Source organism: Euprymna scolopes, chromosome 34 (assembly GCF_053919585.1).
Source record: "Euprymna scolopes isolate OS-2025 chromosome 34, ASM5391958v1, whole genome shotgun sequence".
In the NCBI taxonomy this organism is placed as follows: Eukaryota; Metazoa; Mollusca; class Cephalopoda; order Sepiida; family Sepiolidae; genus Euprymna; species Euprymna scolopes.
The window spans coordinates 22,100,097-22,127,373 of NC_136515.1; the positions used below are offsets into that span (position 1 = coordinate 22,100,097).

At 34.6% G+C, this 27,277-nt stretch overlaps 1 protein-coding gene across 1 annotated transcript in view; it reads left to right on the forward strand.

Annotated features, from left to right (window-relative positions):
* LOC145259128 (ganglioside GM2 activator-like) overlaps positions 1-27,277 on the forward strand; it is a 35,920-nt gene that overhangs the window by 8,055 nt on the left and 588 nt on the right. The window contains exons 2-4 of the mRNA XM_080116808.1: positions 7,356-7,529; positions 10,335-10,502; positions 16,533-16,673. Of these exons, the coding sequence (XP_079972934.1) occupies positions 7,356-7,529; positions 10,335-10,502; positions 16,533-16,673 (483 nt within the window). The remainder of the gene's footprint in view (positions 1-7,355; positions 7,530-10,334; positions 10,503-16,532; positions 16,674-27,277) is intronic.

Consider the following 27,277-nt stretch of genomic DNA (forward strand, 5'->3'; position numbering starts at 1 on the left):
AGCTTGGCAACATCACGTACAGATATACGTATATCACATAGCGTGTTTTCTGATACAAGAGGAAATATTGGGGGTTGGCGGTCTTGGTCGCAAAGGGTAGAATTAGCTGCAAAGTTCTTGACAAAGAGTTTGGCTTTGTCTGATGCTGACGAGATTACCTCAGGTCCATTGATAATAGTTGGGATGGAGCACACGCTTCTGTTCAGGATTCTGTTTGCTATTTGCCAAAACTGGTGGGAACCAAGCCGCTGCTCAGCTACTTTGGACTTAACAGATTGAGCATACAACTCTCTTGCGTTCCTTATTACTTTCTTACAATGGTTGCTGGCAGTCCTGAAAACGGCTTTAGTTTCCATACATCTATTACGTTTGAAGCAGTGGAAAAAGTGATTTCTGTGCGCAATGGCAGCAGCACATTCTGGAGAGAACCATGGCTGGCTGTTAGGTTTTTGCTGAAACTTTTTAGAGGGTATGAAATGGTCAATACCTACAATTAACCATTCAGTTAGGTCTAATACTATAGAGGACACATCCTTTTTAAACATGGAATGCAGAGGTAGATCAGATATAAATGTACGGAAGCTATCCCAGTCAGCCTTAGTGTATCGATATACTGTACGATGAAGAGGTACGTCTGGGGACTTATTACATTTCATTTTTATCTTAATTGATACAACAGAGTGGTCGGAAGATCCAAGAGGCGACAGAACAGAAACTGAACATAGTTCAGGGCAAGTTGTGAGAAAAAGGTCTAGTAGGCTCGCATACTGGCCGTCATTATCGGGCACACGGGTAGGTTCCTGAACAATCTGAGTGAGGTCATAGGCAATGGAGAAATCATGACAGAACCTCCCCTCATCATCGGTCTTGTTTGAGTGGGTCAACCATTCGACGTTGTGAACATTGAAGTCTCCACATACGTGAATGTTAGCTGAAGGATAAGTAGAAAGGACTTGGTCAATTTTCTCAGATATGCTTTGAAAGATAGTAACTCCGCTGTTGTGGGGGCGATAGAGAGTAAATATAAATGCAGTAGTGTGAGCTAAAGCAACCCGGAAGCACATATAGGGTAAGTTAGGATCTTCCCTGGAGATGTCCCTCCCACATGGAAAGCTATCTTTAATATAGGCACATATTCCATGCCCATGGCGATCTTGGGGGTCAGATTTAGAAGTTAAGTTAGAGTATCCTGTAATTACAAACTCATCTAGGGAAATAGCCTGTCCAATGCCAGTTTCACTTAAAAATAAAAGGTCTGGTTTAGTCTCCTGTAATTGGGTTTCAACCTCTGGAAGGTTAGAACGTAGACCCCTGATGTTGGAGAAGGAGACATGGTAGTAGGGGTCTACGTTGGAAGTTGGAGAACCGGGTTTAATCGTGTATTTTTTCTTGAAACTTGTCATGATGAAATTTTGGAATTTGTGGACTAGGTCGACAGATTTACTTAGAGCAGGACAGAGAGGGGAAACTAAGAGAGAAAAAGAAACGAAGAATTTTTTTTTTTTTTTTGTACCACATGATAAGGTAAAGCCGTAACAATTACCCACTAGTATGGCATCGAGAGGCCCCACCAGAAGCTACTGCATGGTCCAGATTCCATTCACCAAATGGCAATACAGCAGCCCCAGTACTTTGCACCTGCTGATAGGACAGCCTCCTTAGTGGTTAATCCAAGGTTCGGGTCCCTGACTATCAGGCGGATAACGTCAGCCCAGACAAAACGTTTACCTCCAGCACCCTTACTAGTGACATGGCTACAAGGATAGACATAGAAACAGAAAATTTCCACCAACTCTGCCAACTGTTCATGCAAAAATACTGCCAACCTAGAAAACAGCTTTTTCTTCTCCCTTTGTCAGAAAAATCACTCATTTAAAAAATGAGGACTGAGGGACAAATAAGAAGAAGCGAGAGTAACAGGAGCTGCCGATAACGCATCCACAATGCGTTTTCTACTCTCCATTGTTGCTGATAACTATTTGTGGAATACCAAATTTTGCGAAAGTGTTTTTTATTTTCTTGATCACTGTCTGTGATTTAAAGTCATCAAGTTTGTGAATATCAAAGTATCTCATTGTGTAGTCTATTATTACAACATATGCTTTATTGTATGAATAAAAAATGTCTGTCACTACTTACGTCTATGGTGTTACTGGTATTTCATGGTGCATTAGAGGTTCTTCAGTGGGTTTTATTTTCATTTTTGTCATTTTCTCAAGTTCGTTTTAATTTTAGTTTCATGCCAAATGGGATATTTATTGGGATTTATAACGGGTTTTATATCTGGGTTTATAGTTATGTGGTGAGTGACCGGTAATTTTCCAATATCACTAAAGCAATCTTTGTGTCCTCCTAATGGGGTTTCTATATCAGATTTTCCACTGTGTTTGCACTAATTACTGCATTTGCATTAGTATCTGCTACATCTTGTTTTTTGTTGTTTTTCTTCATCTCCCGAATTAGCGATATATTTTTTGTGTTTGACGTGGCCATTATTTTAGAGTGTCTCTTCGTTTCTTCGGCACTGAGCCCGGCTTGAATTGCTTTTTCTAAATCCAACGATGGTTCTCTCAGCATTCTTTCTCAAAGCATGTTATCGTTAATGCCACAGAAGAATATCTTTTACCAGTCTCTCGGTAAGTTCTCCAAATTTGCACTTGCTTTTTGTTGTAGTTTAGTGACATATTCATCAAATCTTGGCGTTTCTTTTTGTTTGCAGGTTAAGAATTGGTATGTGAGAAGTTAGGTTTTTTTCTTGGTTGGCAGTGCAAGTCGAATTTTTCTGTCACATTTTCCAAGTTGTATTTTTGTTCTTCGTTCTCGAACTTGAAGGTGTAGTATATTTTTTTTCATTTCCTATACAGATCAATAGTGTTGATGTTTTAACCTTCTCCGGCTTTTTATCTGATTCTGTTGCTTGTAGAAATAACATGAATGGGTTTTTCCATGTCTCCCATTCTTGTTAGAGATTGTCTGACGAAAAGTTGAGTTCTTTGGGATGTGGCAGAAATTCCGGTTTTTGTTTTTATATATATAAATATTTAAAAATTTTTTTATTTTTATTTTTGACGTTTGGGAGTGTTAAAATTCGTAATTATTTTCTGGCACTATGTTGTATTATGTAGCCTATATTAGTAAAGGGTTAAAAAGAACATCGAGAGAAGAGAGAGGTGCATGTGTCAACGTAACCGAAGCTTTATTAACACTAAAGGAGTAGTGGTTTTTGCTACTATGACATACCACATGATTGTGTGGTGGGAGGTTGCAGGCAATGGTGATGGTGAGAATAATCCCAGTGAAGGGGAGATAACTTGTGTTACTTGATGTATATAACACAGGCCAAGATCACATGATTTTTGTTTATTGCTTATTTGTCGTTATTTGACCAAGAGGAAATTGCAGTTTTTTTTCGTTATTTCAGGTTTTTTTTTTTTTTTTTTTTGACCTGCCCCCACAGTCATAAACGCCCCCAACCACCCCATGTTAAGAACGGATTTTGGAAGAAACACCCTCTAACCTCCCCGTGTTAAGACCGGCTTTCAAGGTTGGGGGGTCTGTTTATTACGAAAGCCATTCTTAACATGAGGAGGTTGGGGTGTTTATAATACGCTGGGACACGTCGTAAAAATTTACCTTTATTTCTTTCATTTTCAGTGAATTTTTATTCAAGTACACATGGAAAAAAAAAAAGAATTAATAATTTCATTCTAGTAAGAAAGATAACGAAATAGTAATTCATTCTTGCTAAAATAATAAGGGAAATGCATCTTTTCTAGTAATAATAAAAATAAAGTTTGTCTCATTTTGTTTTTGTGTTTCCAATTCAATGTTTGTTTGGACGTGGACGATTTTTTTTTTTTTTTTTTTTTTTTTTTTTTAGCGGTGATTTGACCAGGGTATTCCGACATCAACGTTTACCTTTTTTTTATTATTGAATTGATAGATGGAAGCACAGAATAGTTACAAAACACCCTCCCCATGTTAAGAATGGCCTTTAAAATAACATTATTTCAGCACGGTAGTAGAAGTGCAAAAATAAAACAAAAACAAACATCAATTCTTTTCCGTGTTTACAAAATAGGGGATTGATTTACTATAATGTCATAACTAAAAAGTGAGCACCCCTTTCAAATGTCGAAATAATTTTTTTTTTAGATAATCTGGTTTATTAGTGGCCAAAGAATAATCCTCTGAAAAAAAAAACACAGAAAAAATAGGTATGCTGTTTTATCCATTTAATTATAGATTCTTTGGAAATCAAAGAACATACAGCATCTTTGAAAACAGTTGTATCCATTTATGGTATTTAAAAAAAAATTCAGATTAGATTTTTTATTTTTTATTTTTTTTTTTTATAATACTTCATACAATTAGGATTTTTCGACCTGAATTTTTCTATCATTTAAATATAATTTATTGTCACTAAGGTTATTTTTTAAAATAAAATAAATATTGAATCCTATTAAAAAATGACATTTCAAAACTGTCCTTGATCTTTTGGCTAGGAGTATCGTGTTATATCTGGGATACTACACTTCGTTTTTCTTCTTTGGTCAGTGATTTAAAAATCTTTCTAGACTGAGGTAATTTTAATCTTCGAACCAATCCAGATTGCCTCTTTTTAGTGTACTGGATTTTCCCTACATTAAAAAAATGATCTGTCTAATCTTCTCCTGTGAGAAATCCAAAAGATTTTTATTTTTGAAAATCCAAGATGTTTTTTGTATTCTTCTTTGTGAGAAGAGTAAGAGTCTTAAGAGAGATGGGTGTTGAGTGTTCATACGACTTAAAGATGTTCATGTTGTAAGAAGAGATGGCATTAACAAGTATATATATATATAAAGAGAGGGAGTACATATAAATACACTTTGAGAATGTGATTCGAAAGATAGATAGATAGACCGAGAGATTGGCATTTATGCTTTTGACGTTTCTGTATGAAACGGGAGTGTTTATATAACATAGTTTGACACATATACTTTCTAACATATTTTTTAGATGATGATTTTATCAAAGGTTCTTATAACAAATATGGACAATACCTTTTCTCGTTGAATTACAACATGAAGATGCATGTTATGAAAAACATGATCATTTCTTTCTTCCATATGACCGGTCAATGGCTTTGCATCCAGGAATTCAAAGTTTCTTTACATCTTCTTCTAAAACCCTCTCGCTTCCAGACGGTGCCAAGGTTCGGTTTGAACCTCTCTTGACTCTTCGACTCTGACTCCCTAACTAACTTCAAACTCTTTCCTATATTGAGAAATGACATGTATGTCTGGCCAACGTGACTATAATTCCCGTGTCATCAACATGCGCGATTTGCACGTTTTTTTTAAACCATTTCTGATGACCAGGAAATTTCCCATTTTCCTTTGTTTTACAAAGAAATTTAACCTACTTCTCTAATTCATATAACACATATTTTATTATGCATTCTTTCTAACAATGTGCATAGTTTCCAGCCAAATTTGTATTTATTAAATATTTTAACAGAATCAACAATTTACTGGACATTCCATTTAAAACCTATTATTCTTTAAAACTTATCTCCAGGGTTCGATTCCCGTTTTATCTGATTTTATTTTCATTTAACTAATTCTCTTTATTTTTACTTACATGAAAAAGGTTTGTCCAGATGTATTATTTCATAAATTTCTAAGATTGATTTTTAATGTCGGGAAAAATCTTGTTCCTCCCCAAATGTTGCACTCTGGATTGGAACTGAAATAGCCTTAGTCTGGAAGGATTTCTGGAGACAGGAAATGACGCAAATAAATAAATAAAACTATGTATTTAAGATGTGATTTTTATTATGGATAAAGATTCCTTTGGTCTAGAAGGATTTCTCTTCCACTGACCGGGGATAGGAAAGAGTGTCCTAAATTCTCAATTCTAACCCCAAGTTTTGATTTTGGAGAAATACTGCCCCCTTCTCCTCCGCTCAAAGTTTTGTACCCTAAATTAAAAAAATAAATGTTGTTTCCCTGCCCTTTTTTTTTTCTTGATATATAATTTTCCCTATATCGATCTGTTTATGAAAACAGCCCATTTTTTTTTTATTTAAAAATTAAAATGTCTATTCAGATACAACTTTTAACACTTTACCACCAGAATTTTTTTTTATGCAATAAATTTTTTTAATAATGAAACCCACACGTGACAGAAATTAGCGTGCAACTGATACACGAACATAAACAAACCCCTCCTTCATTTGTTGAACCGTGCATAGATCTGTGCTTTGAAGATCAGTTGGGCTGATAAGCCAAAAGAGTAAAAAATATTTATTTTCTATTTTTTTTAAAAGGCGTCTTGAAAGTACAATTTGGTGGTAAAGGGTTAAGCTATGGTTATAAAACGATTAGCAATAGACAACGGCTACCAAGCTAATTAGGGAATGCATAAAACTTAGGAACATCATGCAATAGTTAGTTAGCCAGTACTGAACTCTGAAAATTTGACAGTAATACATGTTCATTCACATTGAGGCAGCACGTTCAGAATTGCAGAACACAATGTGAAAGGAAATCACTGGTAGATCTCTGAGCAAACACTGGTGTGATTATGCTGAGGGTCTAATGTGAATATATATTGTTGCAGGTTTGATCTGTTCAGCTCCAACACATGTTGGTATTTAAGCATTGCAGTGGGGCAAGAACCATAAAATGTTAAAATGTGAAGTAATTATCCCTCGTTTTTTATGAAAAAATTTTGTTTAGTTTTATTATAAAGTTTATATATAAGAAACCCAAACAAACAAAAGTAAACAATTTGATCTGTTTCTTTACACAATGCAGTATGTAAAGATCAAGGTAAAACTGGTGTCCACTGAAAGCTGAACCTCTCGTTTCCCTTGTCAGTTGGGGTCTTTATATTCTACGTAGCCCCTTATTTTTTTTTTTTATTTTTTGTGTAAGAAATTTTATTTTAAGAAAATCAAATTTTATGGCTAACCGACGTGCAACCGTTTTGTGACACCATTTTAATAAATTTTAACAAACAAGGGAGATAACTTGTGAAAGTTGTAATGTCTATCGTGATTTTTCTAAGTTTTATGCATTCCCTAATTAGCTAAGTAGCCTCTGTATATTGCTAACGGTTTTATGACCATGGCTAAATAAAGGTAAAAAAAAAAAAAAAAAAAAACTGTCTACAGATTTCTATTAAACATTAAAAAAAAAAATACTTGATCAATTTACTTGATTTTTGGAATACAATATTTTCTTTCTGTTACAGGTACATACATCATACAGATTTTTTTACTTTTGTTTTTTTTAATATAGGGTGAATTCTGGAGAAGTTAATCATAATTAGGAACGAATTTAATTTTAATATCTTTTTTTTTATTCCAGAAAATAAATCGCAAGAATATTATCACAAGTTTTAAATGGACAGACTGCGGCAATTCCTCATCCATCATTGTTTTTAAAGATGCCAAAGTTTCGCCGGATCCATTACGTTTTCCAGGTGACCTAAGTGTTTCAGCCAATGTTCAAATCAAAAAAGATATTGCAGAACATCTTTCAGTAAGTTTATTATTTCTTTTTTAATAGATTAACTTATACCGCATAGTTTCGCCAGATTCTATATGAATTGTGCGTTGAAAGATATCTCTATATCTATCTTTGCTATTATGTAAAAGGAACTTTGTGAGTTTGTTCCTTATGGACTCGGAAATGACTGGGTTGATTTTTATGAAATTTCACACAAAGCTGTTTTATGTGCTTGGCAGTGTTAAGGTTTTGTGTTGGAATATCTTCGATAAGTATCAATAATCAGATGAAAGAAACAGGCGATTTTGACCAAAGTTTACACCTTACACAGCCTAACATCACAAGTACATTTGAGAAGTTTTATTACCATCTATAAATATAAAAGCAAAAATGTGTGTGTGTGTATGTATGTATGTTCGGTTTTTGTGTATGTCTGCAAAAGGCTTTTTTCGACGGGCTTCTGTCGGCTCGCTCCTTAAAACTTTTTATATGCTGTCTAAATGATAATATGTACTAGTTACGAATGGGGGTCGTATGTGTATTTAATCTGCTCGACTTTCACATGCTATTTTTTTCCAGATTTTTAGATTGCCGCATATTTCTTTCGCTTTTCAGTATAAAAAAGCGAAACTGGATTCGAATCGGTAATTCCTTGGCCCACGGCCGGGTGGTCTCTGGAAAATGATGTAAACGTTTGGTCAATGTTGGCTTTTCACCGTTATATCAGACAATTGCTTTCGTCTGGACACTCCCCTAATAAACGGGGGAGTTGGTTTTACCCAAAGTTGGGTAAAAACAAACCGGATTTTTGACCTCATTAAAAACTGTCCCGCAGAAAATGTTAACTGCTTACGTTGTCGTTACGCTCGCTGGCCTCAAGGCTCCGGGTTCAAGCCTACCTGCCATCAACCCCCCCCCCCTTTTTTTCTTTTCTAACCTACAAAAGATTTTTTTTCCATTTTTAAAATCGCTGTTTTTGGTTTTATTTTATTTTTTTTTTTAAGAAGTTTAACATCGTTTTTTTAATATTTAAACGGAGTTAAGTTTCCTTTTTATTTCGCTTTACCCCCCCCCCCCTCCCCAACACACACACACCCGGGCAACGCCGGGTACCCCCACTAGTACAATATAAAATCAACAGTAGGTTCTTTGATATGACAGGGGCACATTAGAAACGAATGTTTGTTTAGAGCACAATTGAAGGATGATACTTGATTTTTTGTATGTTAAATTTTAATAAGATTCATTATGTATAAAATCAAGAGTAGGTTCTCTACAGTGTCATGTAGACTACAATGTATTGTGAACTTAGTCACCATGAGAGGTATGTGAAGCTTCCTCCAGGTGCATCGTGATGGGTTCCTAATTAGAGCAGACAATCAATCGATCTCATTGAAAAGTGGGTGAATTCTTAGATTTCAATGACAATAAAAACATACGAGTGCGAAACATTCGTTGATCATTCAATCCTGGGCAACGTCGAGTCGCCGTGCTAGTACATTAATAGAAATAAGTGTTATGTATTTGGACCCTACAACAGTAAGTAGAGGTTATGTTGATTAGTATGAATTTTTGCAAGTGGTACTATTAGGACAATAACATGGTCAAAGGGAAATAACTCTTTCTGTAAACGCAGAGTTGCATCCAAACAAACAAACAAACAAAAAAAATAATCGGAAATTGTTTGGGAGATGAAAGTTTTCTTTTTTGTATTTAAAAAAAACTTTTCTTTTTTTGGTTTAATGAAATCTCTGGTACCTATACAGAGAAGGTACCGTGTTGAAATATAAAATTTCATTGGCTAAGCGTTTTGGCATATTTCGGTGGTTTGTTATCTGCTGGAAAACGCCAATAAAACTTTGGTTAAAATTACCTTTTCTGCATAAGTACCAAACATTTGTTTCCCTCTACAAAATGAGTTCATATATAAATATGTACAAAATGTTCATAAGCCAAATTACAATGCAATATTATGTAAAATAAATAAATATTTATTTAAAATTAAATTAAAAATTAAATAAAAAAAAAACAAACACATGTGTTTATTTTACATAATACTAATGGGAGTGGGGGGGGGGGCTAGCACCGCTCTGCGACTTTTAGTTTCGGAAGAGATAGTTTGAAAATATGGAGACAGACAGGCAGACATAGTTTTATAAATTAGATTGCATAGTAATTTGGCTTATAAATGTATTTGATACATATTTCTTGTTGAGCCGTGCCCCTAAATATTCCATTTCTACCCTATTTCCACTTCCAGGAAGTGATAATGATGAACTCCAGAAAAAGACGGATAAATAAAAACCTTGCAGAGATAGGTTAGTTTGGAAATCAATTTCTAAAAGCTGCCCAGTATATGCCAGTACGTAAGATGTAGATTAGATTGAATACGATGAATGAAATTTATGGCAGCAAAACATGACTAAACTTTTAATTGATTTGTAAAAGTTTTAGTAATTTTTAAGAACTAAGACCATAATAAACTCAAAAACTAACGTCAAATATGTTGATCTCCTATTATATATTATTTTTAAATTTTTATTGGAATCCTTTGAGATAAGTAATTTTGTATTCATTCTTTTTTTTTTTTTTTCGGAAACATGAAGCAACAGCTATGAAGATGAGCATAACAGTCCACAAAAAAAAGACTGAATATTGACCTCTGTTTGCTCTTTTGTCTCTGTTACTGTCACACTTGATCAACAATCCTATTTCAGCTGCTTTTGCGTGCCTTGATGAAACAACTTCCTCTCCATCAACCTCCACTTTCTATAGCTTTGTTTTGATGATAAACTTATTTCCATTTTTGAAAAATTCTTAACACTTTTTTTCTTCCAGGCTAAAGTTGAATTGTGGAAGATAATTGGAATTTTTAAAATTCGAATTCCATGCGTTGAAAACGTTGGATCTTGCGATTACGATGTCTGCTCTTTTTTGGGACAAATAGGTCAATGCCCGAATGTTCTGATAAAGAACAACATTCCCTGCCACTGTCCGTTTAAAAAGGTAAGTTTTTTCTTTTATCTCTTCAAGGTCCCACTTTGTCAACTAAGCTCCAACCCCTGTCCCATCACAGCAATGTTGCATGTACCCCTTTTACAAGTATTTTAATGGAATATGCTCTGAATTCATTGCACTTTTGTCCCCCTCAATGTCCCCTCAATGTACATACCCCCAGCAAACCTGCTTAGCAACAAAATCATACCCTCCACTGTTGCGTCTGCCTGCTTCCCACCTGACTACAATCTGGATGTCTTCAAGTCCAATGTAAACAAATTTCTGATGAACTGCCCCCTTAAGTAGACACTTTATTAAATCTCCACACTAACATACTGTACTTACAATAACCCTTATCCCTGAGTGGCTTCCGGGCCTTGATAAGTGGTGACCACCTTGTAAAAAAAACAAAAAAACTTTCTACTCTAATAGTTTCTTCTTTTGAACAGCTAGACTTTGGAATTCTCTGCCTGCTTCCCTGACTATACTGATATGCAGAAGTTTAAATGTAATGTAAACCAACATCTTGTTCATTTTCCTTAAGCATGGCCTCAAATAGTAGCCCTTATGTTAAAGTGCCTTGTTTGGGGTGAACATGAGTAAAAAAAAAAAAAAAAAAAAAATTCAGCCCTAGACAGGGAAAATGAACTCCCTGAACAAAATAAGTATTAACAGCTATATGATGTTAAAAAAATATCTTTCAGAACACTATAACTTTTTTTGAATTTCCAACGATTTTTTTTGTTCTGAAATAGAATAAAATCATACTTTTCATTTCATTACTTTTCAAATATTGTACTGTTTTGTTTTCTTCAATTCATTCATCCACAAGAAGTCTTACAATAAAGACAAAGATGCTGAACACATAACTTGGTTTAATCCTTTATCATCTCTATCTTGTCGTAATACGATTTCCATTATTCTCATCATATGTATGTTTCAGAATTTTTTAGACAAAGATTATTTGGACTACTGTTCATTTTGACCGATGTAACCTTTGACCTTCTTCAGAAAATTGAAAATAACACTAAAGACAATAGTCTAAAAAAAATCCAAATATAAATTATTTCAAAAATTCAAGAACAGGACATTGTCTGTTGTATGGGTCAGAACTAACTCTATTTGGGTTTAACCAGCTTCCTCCAAAGGAAGTTTCATGGGAGTATGAAATTCACAAGCGGTCCCCAGTATTGGATAATCAATCTATATGTGAAAGTGTGTGTGTGTGTCTACATTTCCCTACGCAATAACTCTCTCAATTTTCAGTCTACAGACTCAAAATTTGATATACAGGGTATGGAGATTTGGGAAAATCTTTGTAATCTGTTTTTGGCCAGAAATTTGGCTGTTCAACAATTTGACCTTTGAGAACTCTACCAATTTTGGGTATAAACAATTGAAATTTTAGGTATAGGTTCCTTGGACATGGATCTAACTTAATAACTTGATTTGAGCCCAAAACAATAAATGTTAAGGGGTCATAATAGGGGGTCAAAGTTAAAAAAATTTTGACCTCTGCTGTCTCTACCAAATTACTCAGACAGTTTCTGGTCTAAACATTTGAAATTTTACATAAAGGGTATTCAGAGATAGGGCAAGCTTTTTAATTGGTTTGTGTAAATCTATGTATGTTTGCATGTCTGCCTAAAACTTTTGACAGAGGCAATCGATTTTCACAAGATCAGTATCGTTTTGAAGCTCGACCCTTCAGACGACAAATACCGAAAAATTGGCTAAAAACATTTTCTTCACCCTCAACTGGGCACTTTTGAGTGGTCGCTTTTTTCTCTGATACTTTCGAAAGTCATCCCCTCTTTTCGATTGTCTAGTTTTCATTTAAATCTACGTCGCTTCCGGTTTGGCGGTGGTCATAACAGCAAAGCCGCCACATTTTTCCTGTTCTTTTCCTCCTTCACGGTACGGGGTCGAGCCTGCCTCCTACTACTACTTTTTTTTTTTTTTTGCTCAACACACCCCTCCAAATACCCGGACAATGCCGGGCACCATGCTAGTTCAATAGAAAGTTAGTATTTCATAAAATGCAATTTGCATCTAAATAATTATTTTCTTTTAAAAAGTTATATAAAAATACATTCCATCCATTTCATAATATAAATTGAATGTTATATTTTATTTATACATTTGTATATTTACTAAGCCACCCAGCATTGCCCGATTGTAAAATATTCAGAAATATTTTTTAATTCCTGCAGATTTCTTATTATAGAGCCAATTCTCTATTGCTTATTTTTCAAAATATAAATGATTTCAAGTTATAGAAAATGACTTTCATACCATCCGCTAGAATTGAAACCTGAACATTTAGCACTCTAGCCTTTTTTATCTCTCCAATGTCGTTACTGTTTGAGCTACTGACAGATGGATACGGAAGATTAGAAATTAAGCGCATATGCAAAAGTAACAGCAGAATTAATGTTTTGTTCAACTTACCCTAACAAGGTCAAGTGTTTTGTTTTCAATTTGGACCCCTTAGCAGCAATTTTTCCCAGCTAAAAACCAAATCAAGTGTGCTACAGGTCCAAATATCCTATATATCAAATTTTAACTTTGTAAACCAAATATTCAGAGAGGAGTTTGGTAGACTTTTCACTCACCGACAAGGTCACTTTTCTATATAGATATTTCGGTGTGCTATAGTGTTTTCATAAATTCTATGCAATTATGCATAAATAGAATTCAACGTAATACTGAAATGAAACCAATCTCATAAAAAGACATAAAAAATGAGTAATTGACGCTTGTTTTTCAAAGGAATATGTAAATTAATTAACCTTCATGTAGTCACTCTGGCCCTGTCGTGGGGCATTAGAATACACTGACTGCCCCCCCCCCCCCTGCAGAGGGTAAAAGTCCCTCAATGGGGGTCCTGGATATGACCTTAAACTATATCCAGTGGTGAGACCCCAGCTTGTGGGTTTTGGGGAGTGTGGAGCCACCCTTTAATTACCATTGCTCCCAGGTCCACTCTGACCCGGAGTGGTAGTACCTGTTAGGGTCCCAACTATGGGTTAAATAGAAACCGACGTGAAAACAACAAATATATTCTATTAAAAAATTTTTCTTCTGAATCTTTGGATTCGGCATTAAATAACCCGAAAAGGGTTGATATGCCGTAAAACAAAAACAACCAATCATGTAGTCACTCGCATATGCTTGATCGAGTATATTAAGTTTTAATAATTTTTATATAGAAAAAGTAGGCTTTTAAAAATCAATGTCAGTGAGAAAAAAAATAAAACTTACGAATCTTGAAATATTTTAGAGAATTTAAATTCAATTTTTCAATAAATGTTATTCTGTTGTTACTTTATTTAAATTACCAGAAAAGTTTGATTTTGGGGGGGGGGTCAAAATTTTTGGATTGTCTCCCCTTTCCCTCCGCCCCCCCCCCCGGCTACTTTTCTGAAAAAGAAACAAAAAATACTTCTGATTAGATAAAGTGCCCTAGTACCCACATTTTACCACTATAGATTTACCCCATCATAGCTCATAAGAATAAGAATACTGGGGTTTTGTTTAGAATTCTACCTTTTTTAAAAAAAAAAATGCAGAAAAATCTTTAATTTACATACCCATCACTGAATGAAAATGTCATATTCCAAAAATTACATTAAGTTTTGTTTTTAATCTCTTAAAAAATTTTTTTTTACAAGTTTTAGCAATTCATAGTATATTGTAGACATAAGCCTGATTTTAAAATCACTCATTCAAGTTGTCTCCCTTTATTAAACATGGCAAACCTCATAAAATTTGATTTTCTTAGTTAAAAAAAAAAAAAAAAAAAAAAAGCTACTTATCAGTTTATGATTTTTGAAATAACATTTTCGTTCCATAATGGGTAATGTATATCAAAGATTTTTCTGCATTTTTTTTTTTTTTTTTTTTTTTTAACTAGGTTGAATTCTAGATTTGCACTGGACTACTATTTAGCTTTTTTTAATAAATTTGATCAAAACAAGGTATGAAGCCACTTGATGTAAGGAGATGACAATGATAATTGCAAAAACAAGAGATGACTCAAGACCAAGGGTGTAGATGTGAGGAAAATAAAGCTCCACAACTTCATCATTCTTGGAAAAAAGTTACTAAGAAGTAGTATTACTATGAGATATCAAAACAACGAATTGATGTAGATCACTACTAGACCAACAAGTCAAATGAGTTGAAACAAAGGAAGCAGGGAAAAGTTGAGAAAATTCTGAAGAACACATCTTAATAGTATTTATCAAAAAGACTGAGACTAGCCACAGCAGATCTGTAAAAGAGATGTTGCATAGAAGAAAAGGTGGGGGCTTATCAAATTACAGATGTTTTTGCAATTTATCAAGAACCTTCAAATGGAATATTTTACAAAATGGAAAGAATTTTAGGCACTATTTTACAGTTTGTCACTGTGCAAAGGGAGACAACTCCCATTTACTGAAAGATTTGTTCATTTTTTTTTTTCATTTCATAATTTAGGACGCAAATATTAAGTCAAAACATTAAAAAAAAAAAGAGCTGTGACAAGTTTTTTTTTTTTTTTTTTTTTTAAATGTAACAATGTTGAAAACATTAATAATACAAAATGTAGTCCTAACGCGACTTAAGAGAATCGTTTCTGTTTTCATATCATAATTTATGATGCTATAACCAACAAAGGAATTAGATGAAAAATTTTAAAAAGCTGTGGCAACTTTTTTGTAAATTAAAAAGTAAATGTTATGGTGGTCTTTAACCTTAAAAAAATACAAAGAATGAAACTTTCAAAGATGCGGCTTTTTTTTTCTTTTTTTTTTGTTTTAAATGTGACGATAGTTGTAGAGGAATTGTGAACATTTTTTAATTAAAAGTTGACGCAGCTTATCTTTTAAATGTTTTCATTTAATGAAAATATCATTGGTTCTTTGGTCTTCTCTTAAGAGTCGCGTAAAGACTACATTTTGTATTATTAATGATATCAACTTTGTTTACAATTCCTCTACAACTATCGCCGCATTTTCATTATTACAGTAAAAAAAAAAAAAAAAGATATCTTTAAAAGTTTCATTCTTTGAATTTTTTAAGGTTAAAGACTATTTTTTTTAAAACCTTATCATAGCATTTACTTTTTAATTTGAAAAAAAAAAATTTTTGCCGCAGCTTTTTTAAATGTTATCATCTAATGCAAATATCTTTTGTTCGTTGGCAAGGCTCTACATTGCGAGTGAAACAGTCGCATTTGTGAGTGATTTTTCAAAGTGGCGACTAGAAATAATGAAGCGCTTATCTTTTGGCGATTATATTTCTTTCACTGACAATCTTCCCAAACTTGCTACTGAGTGAAAAATATCTTTACAACTTTTTCTATATATAAAACGAACAAAATTAAATTTAAACAATAAAAGTTTAATAGAACAATATACTTTTTTTTTTAATGAAGGCTGTTTAAAAAAACATCTGAAGAAATCAGAATGTTTGTACCTTCAAGTATCAACATAAAATTTGTTGTATATTTAGAATTACACTTATTAAAAAATACAGAAAAATCTTTGATATACATATTCGTCACAGAACGAAGATGTCATATTCTAAAAATCATGTGGGTTTGGCTAGTAACTTTTCTATTTGGCTAGTAAACGAAAATATTTAGTTGTCAAAAGTCAACTAAAGATAAATTTGTCCAAAGAGCCCTGATGAAGATTAAAATCAAGATTTACCTTATGTTTAGAATCCTTATTCCAATTTTTATCAAAATCTATTATCTGATTTTGATTCTAGAAAATGTCTAGTTGGTTTTGTATTGATAATGTTATCAATTTTGTTACATTAAAAAAAAAAAAAAATATCATCGCAGCTTTTCTTTTTTTTTTTTTTTTTATGTTTTGATTTAATAAAAAAAAAATATTGTGTCCTAAATTATGAGATGAAAAAAAATGAACAAATTTTTTAGTAAACATAGTTATCTTCCTTTGCACATTGAAAAATTGTAAAACAGCACCTAATTTTGTGTATAATTTAATACTTTCAGGATTTATAAATGTATTTTTTCTTTTTTAGGCTGACTACAATTTACCAACAACTAAATTTGTTGTCAAAACTGACCCTGTGCCTCCCGGAGATTATAAAGCGAAAGTGGTTTTATACGACGAGGGCACCTTTGCTGGTTGCTTAGACATTTCTGCTAGTTTTGCAGCTTAGGTAAATAATTCTAAATTTCAAACTGTTTTCTTTGTAGCCATTGAAAAATGGTGTTTTCAGTATTATGAATTATCCTTGTCTATTTATTTGTTTTTTATTTATTTATTTTATTTGTTTATTTTTTTGTTTATTTGTTTGTTCTGTCGTCTTTATCTCTGTATTTCTCTCTCTCTCCCTAGAGATATAGAGAGATAGTGAGAAAGAGATCTCTCTCTCTCTCTATATATATATATATATATATATATATATATATATATATATGAGAGAGAGAGAGAAAGTGTTGGAGATGCCCCTCCATGGGATTAATGGACTCTCATGACGTCACTTCAGAGATTGGCATGTGGTCAAGGAGGTTGTGTGCAAACGCCCTACCGTTGAGGAATGGTATTGCTCAACCTGCTTTGCCTGTAATATATGTGAATACATGTTTGTTTCTAAAAGTCCTGTGTTCATTCGTTCTTATTACCATTTAACACCATAATAGAGAGAGAGATAGATTAGCAAGCTGCTCAGCATTGCCCGGTCGTAAAATATGCTAAAATATATTTTAATCTATGCAGATTTCTTTAGTAATTTTCTGGGAATATTTGTTGATTTTTATCTGCAAAAACTTTTTTTTTTTTTTTTTTTTTTTTTTTTTTTTTTTTTTAACTTGAATCTATTTTTTTTACTTCAATCTTCCTCTAACAAATTAAAAAAAATTGCAAAATATATGCATTCTAATTTTTATCACATTTGAAGAATAAAGATTGAAGAAAGATTTCTATTTTAATTTTTTTTTGTACATACTCTAAAAATTTTTTTAAGGGATCGGGAAGTTTATTATTTTTCTTAGAAATCGTAAAGTAGCTGTAAGAAAGTAAATAGTTCATTATTATCGTCATCTTTTTAATAGTTGTTTCACAATGTTTCGGCCAACTAATCCTCTGGCTTTCGTCAGGTGGTAACCGCGATGGGATAGGAACTCTGAATTTCCTAACTGCATCCTCAGCAATGACTGCCTTCCAGAGTTATCTCGCCACGTTTTGGCCAAGTAAGCCTCTGGCCAGCTTTGGGTAGGATTGAAACCACTATCTTCAGAGAATGCTGTTGAATGATATTGTGAAGGAGTATGGCTGAAATCCATCTGATTGGTGCCATCTTGAAGTAGAAGGAAGCCATCAAAGCAGCAACATATTCTAAAGGTATGACAGGTATAGTCAGCTAACATACTTCTAATTTGACGTAGCGCTACCGGAAGCAGTGACAAAGCAAATCTTCACTTTTATTATTCTTCAATATTGTGAAGCGATTTATTGAAATGAAATATAAGAAAAGGATATTGTTGAAAAAATATACAAAAAAATTAACAAAATTATAAAAAAATAAAAATTAGTCTTTATTTGCACTTTTGATAACAAAATTAAAAAAATAAGTTATTTTATAAGAAATATTTTTATGAAATTATGAAAATACTTTTTTTTTTTTTTTAAATTTTAAAACTAAGTTTTTATTTGAATTTATATATGTTTATGAAAGTATAGAAATAAAATTGAAATCAAAATAAGATTTCATATATAAAAATATGTAAGTGAAAAACAGACCAAATATCAATGTCTCATGTATGATATGAAAGGAAACTGGAATCTTAGGGAGATATCAATCATACCAGTTATTATAGTTGCCACAGGGCTTATGAAAAAGAACCTGAAGTCCTACCTAACTAATATTCTTGGAGAACCAAGTGCAAAAGAGATCCAGACAATTGCACTTAAGGGAACAACAAGGATACTAAAAAGAGCTCTCGGTTGGTTTCAATAAAAAGCAGGGCAATGTTGGCAGCTGCTTTAGCTGCCCCATGCCCAAAGTTACAATCTTCAAAGGAGGAAAATGAAAAACAAAACAAAAAACAAAAACAAATGAAAAACAAAACAAAAACAATATTTTCTCATTGTTTCATGATCTTAATTCTTCGATCAGAATGTAGGGATGACGTCATCACTAAGTAATAAGATTTACATCTGGTTTTGCCTGGATCTGTAATTGCGTGTATGCAATACATCTGATATTTTCCTGGCATTGTCCGTCACCTACGCAACATATAGATGTGTAACTTTTCATCTTAAAACTACAAATGCACATACATCTATTATGTAAATCTCACCTGTCTGTTTAAATGTATGTTTGTATGTCTGCCTAAAACTTTCAACAGAGGTGACCGATTTTCATAAGATAGGTATCCTTTTGAAGCTCAGCTATATTAACACAAGAATACTCATTCTACATACATTTGTAAACTCTCATATATATATAAGTAAATAAAAGCACTTAAAAATTATAACTTATTATTGGATCATACTATTGCACTTATTTGTCAAAAAGTCTGCAAGTTAGAAGTATGTGTGTGTATATATATATATATTTGTATTTTGCAGAAAGTTTAGATGAAAGGAGTCGATTTCAAATTATAAAATTGTAAAAATTGTCAAATATCTGCAATAGTATATTTGAGACTATTGATTTGTTCCTTAGTAATTAGTAGGGCTATGACAACAGCATAATCTTTTCCTTATTTTAACTCTCGAGTGTATATCAGTTAATATCTGATGTTTTTAGATAGTGATGTGGTTTTCGATTGATTAACTGTGCCTGTGTTGGATATATACTCGAGTCAAAACAATGAAAAGAATATTCTGTTGTCATAGCCCTAGTAATTGTTATAAAACTCATCAATCCAACTCCATATCATTTAAATTATTCAATGCTCCTATATATATATATATATATATATATATACATACACACACAAGGAGACTCGACGTTGCCTGGGATTTAATAAGGATCAATAAATGTTTCACACTCTCATATTTTTATTATCAAAATTAGTGAAATCGCACATTTTTCAATAAAATTTGATTTATTGCCTTTTCTAGTTGGGGACTCATCATGGTGCATTAGGAGGAAGCTTCACATGCCTCTTTGCAGTGACTTAGTGCAAATACATTGTAGTCTACATTGCACAGTAGAAAAACCTACTGTTGATTTTATAGAATTATTTTTATATATAATAGCTCAAATTAAAGTGTAAAATGCAAAAATTCAAAGTCAAATTGTGCTTTAAACAGAAACATTCATTTCAAACACACTCCTGTAATATCAAAGAACCTACTGTTGATTTTATATGCCTGACCTTTCTGCTTGTGTGGTAATAAAACTTCTCAAAATATACTTGTAATGTTAGCGTGTGTAAAGTGTTAACTTTGGCCAGGATTGCCTGTTCCTTTCATTGGATATTTTCGATTATCGATAGGTATCGAAGACATTTTGTCACAAAACCTATCTAAGAACACTGCCAGATATACAAAGCACATTGTGAATTTCATAAAAAATTAGCCCATCACCCAAAAAATTCCTTTTATATAAGAGATACAGGGTGGAACGATAAGTGTCACCGTAAAGAAAACACATCATTTTGATTTTAAAACTTTTATTGAAAAAATCAATTCAGGTAACTTGATTATGTACTAGAACTGACATCTATTCTATGTAGCTGCCTTCAGCCTCAATAACTTGATTGCACCAGGGCTTCAGCACATCCAGGTACACTTTGGTGTTGACTTTCAAGCCGACTTCAAAGATGTGAAGTGGCACGATTGTGGCCCTCACTTGACACCACACCAAAGACTATAACCGTGGCGGGAAACTTTATTTTCATCACCATGGGCATGTCCGTTATTCATGGCAGTTCAGCAGTGCATTTTGAGGGTGCTGGCAATGGTCCTGCTATCATAACTTGAATCAGTGGAGAGCATGAGTTGTACAGTGGCACATCTCCGATCTCACTTGTTGAACATTGTGTCACTTTCAGACATGATAGAAGACTACTACCGCTCTTGGGATTTGTACACAACTGACCAACTAATAGATGGTCTGCAACAAAAAAAAAAAAACGGTTTTCATCAAATGGAAATGGAATTATGTCGTCTTTTCTAGGGCGGCAATTTTATCATTCCACTTTTTATTTGTAGATATAAATGTAATTATATCAGTAGGTATGTCCATCCCTAAAAATATCTGATTCTTATTCCCAACTGCCCTGGGTGCCCGGCATTGTCTGGGTGTTTGGAGGAGTGTGTTGAACAAAAAAAAAAAATATAAATAAAATAAAAACAAGTGGTAGTAGGCAGGCAAGAGCAAAAGAATGTGGGAAAAATCGAAAAACGTGACGTCTTTGCTGTTGCGTCCATTGCCAAACCGGATGTGACAAAGGTTTAAATTAAGGCTAGTCAATCGGCGAAAAAAAGCGACCTCCTCCTTGTAGAAAAGTGCCCAGTTGAGGTTGAAGGTATTAATGTTTTTGGCTACTTTTTTTGGTATTTGTTGTCAGAAAGGTTGAGCTTCAAAACAATACTGATCTCATGAAAATCCGTCGCCTCTGTCGAAAGTTTTAGGCAGACATACAAACATACATACATTCATTTAAACAGACAGGTGAGATTTATACAATAGACTATTGGGAGTACCCCGCGTTGCCTGGGTGTTTGTATGTGTGTGTGTGTTGGGGGGAGGGTAAAGCAGAACAATGGAAACGATGTTAAAAATAAAACAAAAAAAAACAATGATTTTAAAAATAGAAAAAAAAAATGTTTCGTAGGTGTAAAAAGGAAAAAAAGGAGGGTTTGGTGGCAGGTAGGCTTGAGGCCAATAGGCTGACGCCATACACCTGCGCTATGGTGACGGAAGCAATGTAATGCGTTAAATTTAGTGATTAAAAAATGAATAAGTTCAAATTGAGGCCAAACATCACTATTCCGCAGTTAACTATCGGCAGCTCCTGTTACCCTCGCTTCTTCTTATTTGTCCCTCAGTCCTCATTTTTTAAATGAGTGATTTTTCGGACAAAGGGAGAAGAAAAAGCTGTTTTCTAGGTTGGCAGTATTTTTGCGAACAGTTGGCTGAGATGGCGGAAATTTTCTGTTTCTATGTCTATCCTTGTAGCCATGTCACTAGTAAGGGTGCTGGAGGTAAACGTTTTGTCTGGGCTGACGTTATCCGCCTGATAGTCAGGGACCCGAACCTTGGATTAACCATTAAGGAGGCTGTCCTATCAGCAGGTGCAAAGTACTGGGGCTGCTGTATTGCCATTTGGTGAATGGATTCTGGACCATGCAGTAGCTTCTGGTGGGGCCTCTCGATGCCATACTAGTGGGTAATTGTTACGGCTTTACCTTATCATTAGCTACAAATAAAAAAAAAAAAAATTCTTCGTTTCTTTTTCTCTCTTAGTTTCCCCTCTCTGTCCTGCTCTAAGTAAATCTGTCGACCTAGTCCACAAATTCCAAAATTTCATCATGACAAGTTTCAAGAAAAAATACACGATTAAACCCGGTTCTCCAACTTCCAACGTAGACCCCTACTACCATGTCTCCTTCTCCAACATCAGGGGTCTTCGTTCTAACCTTCCAGAGGTTGAAACCCAATTACAGGAGACTAAACCAGACCTTTTATTTTTAAGTGAAACTGGCATTGGACAGGCTATTTCCCTAGATGAGTTTGCAATTACAGGATACTCTAACTTAACTTCTAAATCTGACCCCCAAGATCGCCATGGGCATGGAATATGTGCCTATATTAAAGATAGCTTTCCATGTGGGAGGGACATCTCCAGGGAAGATCCTAACTTACCCTATATGTGCTTCCGGGTTGCTTTAGCTCACACTACTGCATTTATATTTACTCTCTATCGCCCCCACAACAGCGGAGTTACTATCTTTCAAAGCATATCTGAGAAAATTGACCAAGTCCTTTCTACTTATCCTTCAGCTAACATTCACGTATGTGGAGACTTCAATGTTCACAACGTCGAATGGTTGACCCACTCAAACAAGACCGATGATGAGGGGAGGTTCTGTCATGATTTCTCCATTGCCTATGACCTCACTCAGATTGTTCAGGAACCTACCCATGTGCCCGATAATGACGGCCAGTATGCGAGCCTACTAGACCTTTTTCTCACAACTTGCCCTGAACTATGTTCAGTTTCTGTTCTGTCGCCTCTTGGATCTTCCGACCACTCTGTTGTATCAATTAAGATAAAAATGAAATGTAATAAGTCCCCAGACGTACCTCTTCATCATACAGTATATCGATACACTAAGGCTGACTGGGATAGCTTCCGTACATTTATATCTGATCTACCTCTGCATTCCATGTTTAAAAAGGATGTGTCCTCTATAGTATTAGACCTAACTGAATGGTTAATTGTAGGTATTGACCATTTCATACCCTCTAAAAAGTTTCAGCAAAAACCTAACAGCCAGCCATGGTTCTCTCCAGAATGTGCTGCTGCCATTGCGCACAGAAATCACTTTTTCCACTGCTTCAAACGTAATAGATGTATGGAAACTAAAGCCGTTTTCAGGACTGCCAGCAACCATTGTAAGAAAGTAATAAGGAACGCAAGAGTGTTGTATGCTCAATCTGTTAAGTCCAAAGTAGCTGAGCAGCGGCTTGGTTCCCACCAGTTTTGGCAAATAGCAAACAGAATCCTGAACAGAAGCGTGTGCTCCATCCCAACTATTATCAATGGACCTGAGGTAATCTCGTCAGCATCAGACAAAGCCAAACTCTTTGTCAAGAACTTTGCAGCTAATTCTACCCTTTGCGACCAAGACCGCCAACCCCCAATATTTCCTCCTGTATCAGAAAACACGCTATGTGATATACGTATATCTGTACGTGATGTTGCGAAGCTAATCAAAAACCTTGATTCGAGTAAAGCAACTGGCCCTGATGGTATTCCAATTATAGTACTCAAAAAACTTCAACCTGAATTAACGCCCATACTTACAAAACTGTTTAAACGTTGTCTTAAGGAGAATAGTTTCCCATCTCCCTGGAAAATCTCATCAGTATGCCCTGTATTTAAGAATTCAGGTGATCGCTCATCCCCCTCTCAGTACAGGCCAGTAAGTCTCCTGTGCGTCATGAGTAAGTTGCTAGAATCTGTGTTAAATACAGAAGTAATCAAACATCTCAACAAAAATAACCTTCTTAGTGACACTCAATATGGTTTCCGTTCTGCTAGATCTACAGCAGATGTCCTTACAGTTATATCGCATAGGATTAGCAAATCTCTCGACGGTGGCAATCTTTCTAGGGCAATTACTCTTGACATATCTAAAGCCTTTGATAGGGTATGGCATAAAGGTTTACTTCATAAGATCGCTAGCTATGGTATAGCTGGAAAAGTCTTCTCAATTATTAAATCATTTCTTTCTGATAGGTTCATAAGAGTAGTAGTTGAGGGGCAAAAATCAGAAGCTCACAGTATTAATGCCGGTGTCCCTCAGGGATCCATCCTGGGCCCAACTCTTTTCCTGATCTACATTAATGATCTTCCAAATCATATCCTTACATCATTTGTAGACATTTATGCTGACGACACTACCATTTATGGTAGCACATCTAAGACAGTAAACGACCAAGTTCTCTCCAATTCTCTCTCCTCTGATCTTGAGCACGTAGTACAATGGGGAAAGAAGTGGCTGGTTACTTTTAATGCATCTAAAACCAAGCTTCTCTCTTTACATCATCAACATTCTAATCCACATTTGTCATCAATTGAAATGAATGGCTCTCGTCTTCAGGAGGCCTCAAGTTTTGACAAGCTTCTGGGCTTGACCATTACTCCTGATCTTAAATGGAACACGTATATCAAATCTGTTGCCAAGGCCGCTGGAAAAATGGTGGGATCTTTCTATCGATCCAGTAGATATCTCACTGCTGATGCTATTCTCTACCTATATAAGAGCCAGGTACGTCCAAGGATGGAATACTGTTGCCACATCTGGGCAGGAGCTGCTAGAAATGACTTGTCCTGCCTTGATAGAGTTCAAAATAGACTTCGTAGCCTCGTAGGAGATGTCCTTTTCTCCTCCTTGCAACCTCTATCTCACAGAAGAGATGTTGCGAGTTTGTCTCTGATGTATCGTTATTTTCATGGAAAGTGTTCAACTGAGCTTCAATCTATGGTCCCCCCTCGCCAAACTTTCACAAGAAACACTCGTCTAGCTGTAAACACTATCAATAATTTCCCCCACTCTTTATCTGTGCCTAAACCTAAACGTAGATTCCATGAACAAAGCTTCTTTCTTAGAACTGCACGCCTGTGGAATTGTCTTCCGTTTTCCTGCTTTCCGGCTGACTACAATATGGTTGTGTTCAAGTCTAAAGTAAATAAGTTCTTGATGAGCCGTTCCATATAAGTTATTAAATTTACCAAATTTTCATTACTAATGATTACTATATTGACCAATTTCTACTGTACACTCTTTAACCCTTATCCTTGAGTGGCCTCTGGGCCTTGATAATGTGGTGATGCCTATGTAAAAAAAAAAAAAAAAAAACTATTTCTGCGAGACAGTTTTTAAGTGTTTAACGAGGTCAAATCCACATTTAACTTATCTGCGGGATAGTTCTTTTGAGTTTTTTTTTTTTTTTTTTTAGTTTTTTTTACCCAACGGTAGAGCTGGTTTTCCCCAACACATTGGGGAATACCAGCTCTCCCGTTTATTAGCAATTGTCTGATATGACGGTGAAAACCAACATTGACCAAACGTCCATCGCTTTCTGGACATTGTTCCCGGGCTAGCTGAGAACAGTTCATTACTTTCACATCAGTTTCACTTTTTATACAAAAAAGCCGAATCAACACGTGAGAAGCCAAAATAGCAATAATTTTGTAAAAGTCGCTGTAAATAAATCTAGATGTGACGTGCGTTCGCAAATCGTAGATATTATCTAGGGGGTATATGAACACTTCTAAGCGATAGTACCCCCCCCCCAGCCCCTGGGAACACCGTCGAAAAAAGCCTTTTTTGGACATACAAAAACTTTTGTGCCCAGCGTTGCTTGAGTATTTGGAGGTGTATCAAATAAAAAGAAAGTGGTTGTAGTAGGCAGACTCCAAAAAAAAAAAGTTGTAGTAGGCAGATGAGCTTCGAGATGATACTGATCTCGTGAAAATCCGTCGCCTCTGTCAAAAGTTTTAGGCAGACATACATACATTTTTAATCAGACAGGTGAGATTTATATTATAGACTAGCGGGGTACCCGGCGTTGCCCGGGTGTTTGGAGGTGTATATGTGTGTGTATGTGTGGGGGGGGGGGTCACAACAACAACAACAAAAAAAACAAAAAACAATGTTAAACTTGTTTAAAAAATGTGAAAAACAAAAAAACTGGCCGGCGTCGCCCATGTGGTAAAAGAAAAGGTTTTGGTAGGTAAGCAGGATCGAACCTGGAACCTTGAGGTGAAGGTGGAAAAAAATCCTGACATGTTACCCACTTGCCCACGACGGCAGAGTAACAGAAAAGTGATTTAATTTAACAATTAAAACTTAAATGCGCGATTTAAATGATAATGAGGTGAAACATATCTCGCAATCAGCTTTCGCTGCGAGGCTGTTTTTTTTTTTTTTTTTTTTTTTTTTTTTTTTCCCCCCCCCAACGTTGGTTGTCTGTTTTCCCAAGATGTTGGGGAGGGGGAAACCAGCTCCCTATAAAAAGGGGTGTCCCAATGAATAGCAATTGTCTGATATAAGGTTTCCCCCGCATTGATCAAACCTTATTGCTTTTCTGGGTGTCTCTGCCACGAGTGCCGAGGAACTGCCGATACGGATTCAGTTTCGCTTTTTTATACTGAAAAGCGAAACATGCGGCGATTGGAAAAATCTAACATAAAATGTAAAAGCCAGGCAAATTAAAGATAGACGCGACCTCTGTTCGTAACTCGTACATATTATGATTTAGACAGTATATAAAGTTTTAAGAATGAGTGAGCACACCAAGCGCCCCCCCCATCACCAAAAGCCTTTGTTGGACATACACAAAATGTGCGCATGCACATGCATTGTCACTTTTATATATATATATATATTATACTGCAAATATATTTTGTTTTGATTATTTGTTTTTATAACTTATTTAGCGCAAATCCTTTAAAGTGTTTACAACTTATGCTGATTGTACTTTTATATTTATTCATTTCTCACGATCTTTAAATCTACTTATTTCAAGTTTTTCAGTCAGGTATAGAAAACAAGGTGAATATAATGAACTACAGGTTTTAGGTTGTTTCTTTTGTATTTTCCATTCAACTTTAGGAGTTTTATTATCATTAATTTCTAGTAAAGAAAATCAATTTGAATTCTATAAATTAGAATTTGCTACAATTTATTATTCAACAAGGAATTAAAGGTGAAACATTAAAATTTTCCTTACTTCATGGAGTTTCAAAGAATGGCTGTCATCCTCAGAGGAAAGTAGTTAGCAAAATAATATTCATAGGCAAGTTATAATTTTGCTGGTTAGCACAAATTGAAAACGACCAAATATGAGAGAAGTCATATTTCTATAAGGATGATGATACAGAAATGTATAGGGTATTCCAAATGAAGTCTAGGCTTAATTGAAACAAAAACATTTAGCACTGCAGCCATGTTCCATTTGAGCTAACCCAACAGATAGATAAGAAATTTTTAAAATTAAACCACTTTTAACTATGATTAGTTTTACACATGTGCAAATTAATACAAATGTCAAGTTGAAATGAACATTTTGCA